Source organism: Leishmania braziliensis, chromosome 22, assembly GCF_000002845.2.
Source record: "Leishmania braziliensis MHOM/BR/75/M2904 complete genome, chromosome 22".
NCBI classification, from domain to species: Eukaryota; Euglenozoa; class Kinetoplastea; order Trypanosomatida; family Trypanosomatidae; genus Leishmania; species Leishmania braziliensis.
In genome coordinates, this window is record NC_009314.2 from 327,767 (window position 1) to 337,425 (window position 9,659).

The 9,659-nt window shown below is 57.8% G+C and overlaps 3 protein-coding genes across 3 annotated transcripts; all 3 read left to right on the plus strand.

Moving 5' to 3' along the window:
• Nucleotides 1-1,298: 1,298 nt before the first annotated feature.
• Nucleotides 1,299-2,420, plus strand: LBRM_22_0810 (hypothetical protein; the record flags this gene model as incomplete). Its single annotated transcript, XM_001564950.1, has 1 exon — nt 1,299-2,420. The coding sequence occupies one exon, from the start codon at nt 1,299-1,301 to the stop codon at nt 2,418-2,420; it is 1,122 nt and encodes a 373-aa protein (XP_001565000.1).
• A 2,780-nt stretch (nt 2,421-5,200) lies between these two features.
• On the plus strand, nt 5,201-7,807 carry LBRM_22_0820 (conserved hypothetical protein; the record flags this gene model as incomplete). Its single annotated transcript, XM_001564951.2, has 1 exon — nt 5,201-7,807. The coding sequence occupies one exon, from the start codon at nt 5,201-5,203 to the stop codon at nt 7,805-7,807; it is 2,607 nt and encodes an 868-aa protein (XP_001565001.2).
• An 857-nt stretch (nt 7,808-8,664) lies between these two features.
• LBRM_22_0830 (conserved hypothetical protein) lies at nt 8,665-9,657 on the plus strand (the record flags this gene model as incomplete). The annotated part of the gene is made up of 1 exon (XM_001564952.2): nt 8,665-9,657. A coding segment is annotated over one exon (993 nt), but the record flags the coding sequence as incomplete, so codon positions are not given.
• Nucleotides 9,658-9,659: the final 2 nt, after the last annotated feature.

Consider the following 9,659-nt stretch of genomic DNA (forward strand, 5'->3'; position numbering starts at 1 on the left):
GAGGTTGAGGAGGATGCCGTGCTCCGATGGCTGAGTAGGTGTTGCTGCAGTGCGTGACCTACGGCTCTGTCGCACCACGCGATGGACCCGTCAGAGGCCAGGGGCAGAGTGGCGTTTGGGCTTATGTTGTGTGACCGAGGAGGGACACCTCGAAAGAAACGACTGGTGACGGCTATCGTAAGCTCAAGTTCTGCTTTGATCTTGTTTGACTCGACACTCAACCTGACAGCCACGTTAGTCTCCACCGGCTCCTCTATGCCCCTTTGTTTTTCGCTTCCAGTGCTTTTTACTGGTCGACTGGTTGGCCCCCGTACTTTTATGGGCCTGTACTGCGCCCCTAGTGTGCTCCCTTCTCTCTCTCTTTTCTCTTTGGGTGACACGAACACCGGCACGGGCTGACTCACCCACCTCATCGGTAGCCGCGCAAAGGGAAAAGAAGCCTACAGAAGCGAAGGGGAAAGCCGAATGAACGTCCATACCGCGAAAGACTGGCGGGCACGCCCGAGTAGGTCCACAGCGAGGACACGAAACTGCGTCGTCTACGCTCATCCACTACGTAGCCATACCGACCAGGTGCAAAATGTAGCTGACCGGGGGGGAGGGGCCGACAAAAAGGAAAGGAGAAAGAGCAGAACTGAAGGCTACGGGGCGGGCGTTTTTATTGCTCGTCGCTCTTTCCATCGTTCTCGCATTTCACGGAATGTCTCCGCCTCCACATCCGGCCTGCATTGTTTGTCGGCCTCTCGTTTCTCTCGTCTCTCATCGATCCATCTGCCCGCATATTACCCTTGTGTGTTTCTTCGTAAATCCTCTTACCGTTTACTTCCCCCCCCCCTCCCTCCCCCTCCCTTCGTCCTCCCGCCCACCGCCCCATCTTGTCCGTCCATCAGTTGCGTCCTCCTTTCTTCTACACGTTATCGCCTTACTCTCCGGCTTACGTATCAAGTCCTTCCCCTCCCCCCTTCATCTCCTTTTCTGTGCATCTGACTGCCGCCTCCTGGCATGTGGGTGCGTGTTCTGATCTCTGTGTGAAGCCCCTAGTGTGGTGGTCATCATGTTGCTTTGAGTTTATTTGTTTGCTCGGCGTTGTTTTTCCCTGGGGCCCATACTCATTTGCTGCTACTTCCCCCCCCCCCCAATGCCACGCCGCCGCCCTTACACCTCACACACATACACGCCCGCCCGCACACATACACACACACACTCAGTCCCTCTTCCCCTTCACCTCCCTTCCCTTCGAACCTTCTCCCCCTCATCACCATCATTCTCGAGCCGGCCCTGAATTATCGACTGTGGCGATGCTGCTCGACAAGGACAGGATACGGCTGCTGATCCTCACAGAAGCGACGACGTGCTTACCAGGGCAGCACGTTACCGGCATCCTTCGCGTCGAAGTTTTGAAAGAGGTGTCAGTGACGGCGATTCGCCTCATGGCCCGCGGTCAGGAGGCGGTCTTCTTCAAGGCCAAGAAGGACCGCTTCACCATCACACGGCAACAGTCCTTTGTCCACTTCGAGCACCTCATTACCTTCTTCGGTTTCTCGAAGGAGTGCGGCCGCCGCGGTGGCGCCTCACTCGCGCCAGGGATTTATGAGTACCCGTTTGACTTTGAGATTCCGGCAAGCGCGCCACCGACGTATAACTGTCACACATCCGCCGGAGATGCTGAGATTGCCTACGTACTGCGCGCCATCGCTGACATTCCGCGCGGGTTTGATAAGAGAACCGAGATTCCTCTCTACGTTCTGCCCACCATCGCCAGCCAGCAGTATGAGCAGCTGTGCAGGACGGACAAGACACTGGTGACGCGAGACATCCCTCTCGCTGTCGAGCCCGGATGCTTTGGCCGCAGCAGAGACCCCAAGGCGAGCGTCACGTTATCCGCCTCAGTGCAGGCTGTGGCGCTACTCCCGTGGCGTAGCTGCGGGAACACCAGCCCTGCCTCAAGCCCTACAGCGACGAACTACCTCAATGTGCACCTCTCTCTGATGAACACCAGCCTCAAGACACCCATTCGAACGGTGCGGGTGACACTAAGCCAGCAGCAGCACCTCATCGCGCAGGGGGACTCATATAACACGATTCAGCCGATCGTGTCGGTGGTCGTCTCGCCACCAGGTGGTGAGCTCATCCCTCGTGCCTCGGCGGCTCTTGACGTGAAGCTGCGCCTCCCTAGATCGCTGCGGCACCTGTCAAAGATGCCGCAACGCGTACCGTTGCCGACGCTGGCTACACCCTGCATCCAGACCAGTAATCTGCTCACCATTAGCTTTCCCGGACTTGGCGCTGATGCGCTGGTAAATATGCGCGACGCGACGGTGATCGGAGCAGCTGTGGACTACGATAGGAGAGTACCGATGATACCGTGCTTCTACACAATGTCGACCATTCGTCCAGAGGATAAGCTGGGTGGTGAGTAGGAGATACCAAGTGAGAGGATATCGGCCATGACTGCGTGGGTAGCAGCGCATGAGACAGTAGGTGCCAAGGCCTTTTCTCGCTCTTTTTTTTGCTCCCCTCCCGTCGCCTCCTGCGCACGCCATCCGACACCCACTTTGCTTCCCTTCATCTCTACTAGGCTTCGGATTCTGTATGTGAGTACTGTAGACGATGGCATTGACTCGTGCTGCTGACCCTGTTGCTCGTTGTCTGTGCTCACGTTAAGTGCATGGATGCGTCTTTGAGTAGTGGCACATCTATATGTATATATATTGATTGATTGATTGATCTTCTTGTGTATGTGTATACGGATGTGCATATGCGTGTGTGTGTGTGTGTTCTTTTTTTTCCTTACTTTCCTCTCGTGCTCTCTTTCTGGAGTTCGCTCATCGAGACACATAGGCTCGCGCCACACACCGGAGAACGCATGTGCGAGCGGAAGAGAAGCAGAGTGACCCGCGAAGTGTGTCCAGGCAGTTATGGGGTTACGCTGATGAAGCGTTTGGGAGGAATGTGAAGGAAAGAGAGGACAGCGAAGGTGAGGGAACGCGCGAAATAGGAAGACAGCTGTTGATGGGCCGTCATGTGACGGGGCTTACGACCGGTTTGCCTAGCTTGACATGATAGTAGTCCAGTCGCTTCAGTTGTGTGCTAACTTCTTGCATTGTTTTCAACGTTGTTTATACGCGCAATAATGCTCACTGCACCTCTGCGGTGGCTCTCTGAAACATTTTGCTTATATTTTGTCTTGCTCCTCAGGTGCTTGTGTGTGTGGGGGAATGTGTCTTTGCTTTCACTGTTCATTTGTCTTTGTGTCAACATCCTCTCGTTTCCCCGGCTTCTCACTGCCGACAACGATACGCATTGCCTCTTTTTCGTCTCTACCTGTACAAGTACACGCGCCTGCAGGCAATCACTACATAGGCGCATAGGCACCCGATTCAACGCCTAGGCAGAGACACCCACCCGCTCGCTCTCTGGCCTCCTCCCATTCTCGTTTTTCTTTTTTTTTCTGCGCTCGGTGCGCTTCTCTGTAGTTCCCTCAACAACGGGGAGAACACCTCAGCGCGCGGCTCCCCGGGGTCCAGCGCTCTGCTCTCTCTCTCTCTGTGCGGGGTAGCCAGGCAGCTCCTCTATCCCTGCCAATGCGGGGCCACCCCTGGTGGTGACAGGGTCAGGGACCTACGACGTAGAGGGACGTCAGTGCGGAGCGTCGCTGCTGATGCCGGCGGTCAGGTCCTGGATAGCGTTGCGTCGGAGCTACCTTAAGAATCGTATCCTTTTCAGCGTAAAATAAACCTGCGGGAAAAGAAGGGTGGCCTACAAGTGTACTACCCCCCCCTCCCTCTCGAGTGAGTTCGCTCGCACGCTTAGGTGTGCGCGTGCTAACGCAGCCTGCTCGGTTGATTTGAATGGTATTTTGGAGGGTTCGTTTTAACTTTCTCGCGCACGCGCTACCCGTGAAGGGAATGCAGCTGGCGTCTCCGTGGATGGCCCCAGGAGCCCCCTCCCTTTCCGACCCTCTCTGCACCCGCCCCGTCCACAGGCACTGGCATAAAATCGCTTTACTTCATAGCAAAGGAGAAAGAAGCAACTTAACCAGCATCGCCCAGCTCAGCACGGTTTCCGCAATAAACGCACAAAAAGAGCCTCAGCAGACATCCCACGCTGTGCCTCAGCGGCGGTGCAACTCTGCGCCTGGACGGCTCACTTGCCGTCGCCCTTTGTCTCTCCTTTTCGTACCCCTTCCGTGTTGCTTATTTCGTTTTCTCGCTTATGGGTCTCTGTGGGTATGTCGAGCAGGTCTTCTCATTTCACTCACAGCAGTCAACCGCACCACCGAAAAGACAGTGTGAACGTGGCTGACTACTTGCGGGAGGCCATCAAGGCAAGCGTCGAACACGGTAGCGGGTCAGTAGTAGTATTGAAGAATGAAGAGATCTTAATCGAAGATCGTCTGTTGCTCAATGGAGAGAGAGGATGAGAAGGGGAAAATGTGGGCAGCGAAGGAAGGCAGGGAGCGAAAATCGGGAGTTTGGCGTAGTGAGGGACGGGGCGTTGACCGAGGGAGAGGCTACACAAACACGCGTGCACCGTCATACAAGAGTGAGGCGAAAGGAGAGGGGTGAGGATTGCAGAGGCTCCATGCACGTTTGTCTCGGAGACGTGTATCCGCTATGCCACTAGACGCGGACAGCTCACCCGCTTCCTTCCTCCTCTTCCGTTGCCTCTCGTTTCTGCTATGGCTCCTTCTTTGGCGCTTCTCTCCTCCTCATCTCTCTTCCCCCTCCACCTCCCCCGCCCCGCCCCGAACGCCACTCGGAGGTGGGACGGGGTGCAGACAAACACACGCACAAAGTTGTAGGCTCTCGGGATCTCGATTTACCTGCTGAATATATCATCATCGGCTCTGTGGCTGCGCTTTTCTGCCTCTCTGTTGGGTTGCTGGCGTATCGTCCTGAGGTGTATGCGTGCTCTGATTCGCTAGTTTCATCTAAGCACCTCTTCTCCCTTGCACCACACTACCTCCCCCCACCACCACCTCTCCCCTCGCCCCTTCGTCTCACACACCTCTGCTCGCCTTCCCGGTGGCTCAGTATCGTGGAAATTATCCTTCCCCTCGCACACGCACGTCCTTATACCTCACCCCCTCCCTCCCTTCATGCACACTAGGAGGCCTTTGAAATAGAGGAGGGGGGAGTCTTTTGGCCTTCATCTATCGCCAGTCACAGACGGCCGAAGTGCGGTGTGCGTTCCCGAGATGACGCTCATTAGACGCATGCTGGCCCTCTCCTCCGGCGTGGCAGCTGGCGTGAGCACCGCCCCATACCTTTGCGTTCCTGACAGGACACCCGTTGCCCCACGGCCCTGTTTGCAAACCTGTGACACACGTTGCTCGGCGTCCGGCTGCCACGGTGGCAGCAGTAGCGGCAACCCAGCCGAGAAGAACGGTATCGACGCTGCTAGCGGGCCGGCGCGAGTGGCTTGCGTGACGGAAAGTCTTCTGGCTCTCTACGGAGGTGTATGTGATCTGTTGAACATGGCAACACGAGCGCTGGTAGAAGCGACGGCGAACGCAGCAGCCACAGGTGTACATCGGGCAACCAGCGCCACCACAGCGGAGCACACGCACAACTCGCCGGTTTGTAGCAACGACACCGCCGCCCAGTGTGCCGATTGTCATCTTCGTGGTGCCACCGAGGAGGAAAGACACTTGGTCAAGCCTGCCACTAACACGGAAGTACCGTCTTCGGCGTCCACGCAGTCGAACATCAACAAGAGAGCCGAAACATTTCGCGCGGCACCGCACAAGCTGAAGGATCGATTCCTGCACTACGCTATGCGTGACCCAGCAACAGGCGAGCTAGTCCTTAGCCTTGAGGGATTTGTTCGCTGCATGCTCTTGTTGCCGGACGACGGTGGCGCTGATGTGTTATGGCGTCATGCGGGCTCTGGAGCCACAAGCAAAAGCGGCGCGGCAATGCAGCAGAACCCCTCGAGAGCTTTTCCTGGAACGGCTGGCACTACGGTCGACTCTTTATTCGAAAAGGCTATCAGCAGCCGAGGACAGTCGCGGCGCCGTTATTCCTGGCTGCTGCAGCTACCTCCACCTGTGCTGCAGCGCTTCATTCAGCTCTTCCACTGGATCGATCTCGACGGAAGCAACTTGATCGGATACGCTGAATTTGTGGTGCTCTTCACCTTTCTGTCCACCCCACAGCAAACACTCGAGCGCGCCTTCAGAGTATTCGACTTGGGCGATAACGGCCGCCTGAACGAGTGGGAGTTCTGCCACCTGTTAAACACAATCATGGTGGATCCGGCGGTGCAGGTCCGCTACGCTGCTGCAGTGAGCGGCGCTGGTAACATTGGAGAGGACGACGCAGCGGCCTCGCCCTCCTCAGCATGCACTTCGGCAACACCTCATGCCACCACCACCACCACCACAGCAACGACTCCGTACTCGACCCCTCGTCCGTCATTTACCCCCGAGGCAGCCAGGTTGGCAGCAGTGGCGGCGGTCGCCTCCGTCGCTTCAGCGTCCCGCCCGTGCACAGCGGGACACACAGGCGCCTTGCGGCGCAACGCGCAGGAACGGCACCGTCACAAGGATTCCCTGTCGTATGAACTCTCATCAGAGCTAATGCGTCCATTCCTCTTCGGGCCTTTGCCACTGCACATCGGCGCCCCGCCTGGATCAACTCATTATGACCGCAAAGCCGCTCTCACCGCTGGTGCGGTGACGTCCTCGACGAGCGCAGTCTCGGCGCTGCCGGTCATCAGCGACTCAGCGTGGTGGCGACAGTGGGGTCAAACGCTGCACAGCCTTCTCAGCAAAGTGTGGACACCCTACTCGTCCTGTGCACCAGCCAGCTGCGGCGCAGAGTACAGTACCCTCCCTCTCGCCTCCGTCACCGCGTCAGCCTCCACCGCTGCCGCTGCGGCTCCATCACGTCTATCTCACCTACAGATGGTGGCACAGGAGGATTCGCTGCTACATGCGGTCTCGTACTCCACTTTCCTGTACCGGGTGAACTACTTGCGCTGGGAGCTGCGCGCCATCGAGTTCAGCCTGTGCGACCCCGCCAACACAGGCGCCATTTCGCTGGACGATTGCCGTCGCCTCCTCTGTGGGGATGGCCGAGGAGCTGCGGCAAAGGTGCATCCCACGCTGCGACAACTACAGCAGTCTGGCAAGACAGCCGTAACGTGGCCATCTTATCAGAAAATTCTCGACGTAGTGAGGGAGTCCGATAAGATTTTGGTGGCCCTGCAGCTCACCTTAGATGCGATGCCGCCGGTGCCCGAGGAGATGCTGCGAGGCGGTGCCATTCCTGACGAAGTGTTGGGGGCAGCCACGCAGGCAATTCCGAGAATAGTGAGGCTGAGCGCTCTGCGCCAGGCGTCTACCGCCGCCGAAGAGGGTGTGGCTGTCGATGCGGCACCACTTCCAGCAACTGCCGAAGCCACGACTTCGCAGAATGAGGGTAGCTATGGCGCCGATCGTATATCCTTCATTCCAGCGGATGGTGTGGCGACGAGTGCGGGGGAGGGCAAGCACCTGGGCGAGAAGCACGCAGCTTCTTGTCAGGCGCAGGCGCCGCTGGTGCGACCCACAGCGCTCACATGGAATCAATTCAACCGCGTGCTCGTCTCCCTCAGTGTGGTGGCGCAGCTGAGCGAGGCCGAGCGGTCGCTCTTTCGTGAGCTGTTGGACGAAGATGACTCTGACTCTCTGTCGCCCGCCGAGTTTGCGCGAGTGTGTGCACTGAAGGAGACGTTTTTTGCTCAGCAGCTGCCTCGCTTTGATGAGCCGAAGCGCAATGCTGTCCAGCAGTTCTTCTATTGCATGCAGCAACTCGAGTAAGAGCGGAGCTGTGGCGATAGATGTGACTGCCTGTGTGTCTCTGTTGATGTATCCTGCCGAGGTCTTTCTCACCTCGCGGCGCTGCCTTGTTGTCGACAGGAAAACAAGGAGGAGGAAAAGAATGCAACGCATACGTGTGCGTACTCGCGTGCCTCTTTGTTGACTCAGAGAGGGCGGTTGACGGCTCGTTTTTTTTCTCTTGCAGCAACAGCGCGCCTCATCGTTGCCGCACGCGGCAATTCTCCAACTCCCGCCGCTGCGAGGGGGTCGCTCTCGGGGAAGGGGCTCCAGTGGTGGTGCTGGTTGGTGGGGGGTGGGGGCAGGGGGCGCATGCAAGAAAAGGGAGAGAGAGAAAGTGCCGGGGGAACGCACAAATGGGGAGGGGGGGTGGCGTCCACGACGTGTCTCCCTTCTTCTTCCTTTACTCCTGGACACTGTAAAGGCGAAGCGGGTGGCTCGTCTTGGTTGCTCGCCAATACGCGTAGATGCACGCGTTCATCGAGCACCAATTCAAAGGCGCGAATAAGGGCACCAAGCCGCACAGCCTCCCCCCGCGCACCTACATGCACTCGTGCTTGTCACACCTCGACAGCGGTGAGGAGCACGTTCGCGCACATCTCTGTCTTGCACCCGCTCCTTCTGACACTCTGCTCTATCCTCGCCTCCATTCCTTCTCGGCCTCTTTCTTTCCCTGTGTGTGCGCCTGCGGTAGGTGAGAAAGCTGTGCCACCATCGCTCCTGTGCGTTCCCGGGCTTAGCGGTGAGTCACGAGGTAAGAGACGCGCCTAAGTGGCACTTCATACACACACGCACCACACCTTCGCTGACCATTTTAGGAAATAAATAAATAAATAAACATGACGAGTGCCGGCAACGCGAGCGATACCGTGGCTGCACTCTTCACTGCCTCATTCCTCCACATACCGGAGTTCCTTGGCCACCATGCGGTTCAATACCTCTCAAACCAGATGGACTCCTTTGCGCAGTCGATCCCCGTGTCATTCGTGTACGTTCTGCTCATCACGGCTCCCCTTTTCATTGGCCTGTTGCGGGTGGTGTGGCCGCTGTTGGAGAGCTGCATCCTGAGCAGCAGCGCGAGTGTCGGTGGCATTCCTGGAAGACTCTCATACATCCAGCGCAACATCATCGTCCAGCTGTCGCCGCTCTTTTTCGTCGACGTACCAAACTACAACGTTTTACTACAGAACGCCGTGATGGTGTACGTGTGCCACCACCTCTGGCGTCAGACGCCACTGCCCTCGCGTCTCCACTGCAGCCGAGCCCAAACAGTGGACTTGGTTGATCCCTATCGAACCTGGCAAGCGAACGTCAAGCCTCATTTGCCATTTTATGCAGGGACCCCACTGCGCTACCACTGGTCCCAAGAGGAATTCACCAAAAACGAGCTCGACCGCCTGCGGCTGTTGAAGCTCCCGATAAACTCGTGGGCGCCTGTAATGGCCGAAGAGTTGGAGATCTACTTCCACGAAGAGCCGCTCACCCTCGCAAACTATAGCTCCAACTGGACAAGACGCACTCTCTCACTGCGCTGCCCCGCCACACCCGGGGCTGCAGCGAGGCTCGACGCATTCGTGCAGCGAGCGCTAGAGGTGTTCGCGGAGGGCGCGCCGGGCAAAGAGGAGGACGACGGGGCGCGGTGGTTCTTCGCGTACGGCGGCGAGTCAGACGACAAGGTGTATTTCAACCAGTACGTGCTGCGCAGCAACAAAGGCTTCGACACGCTCTTCTTCCCGCAGCGCGACGCGACGCTGACGCTGGTCGACCAGTTCGCGCAGCGGCGCGGGCGGTTTGCCGTGGAGGGGTTCCCGCAGAGACTGGGCTTCCTTGTGTA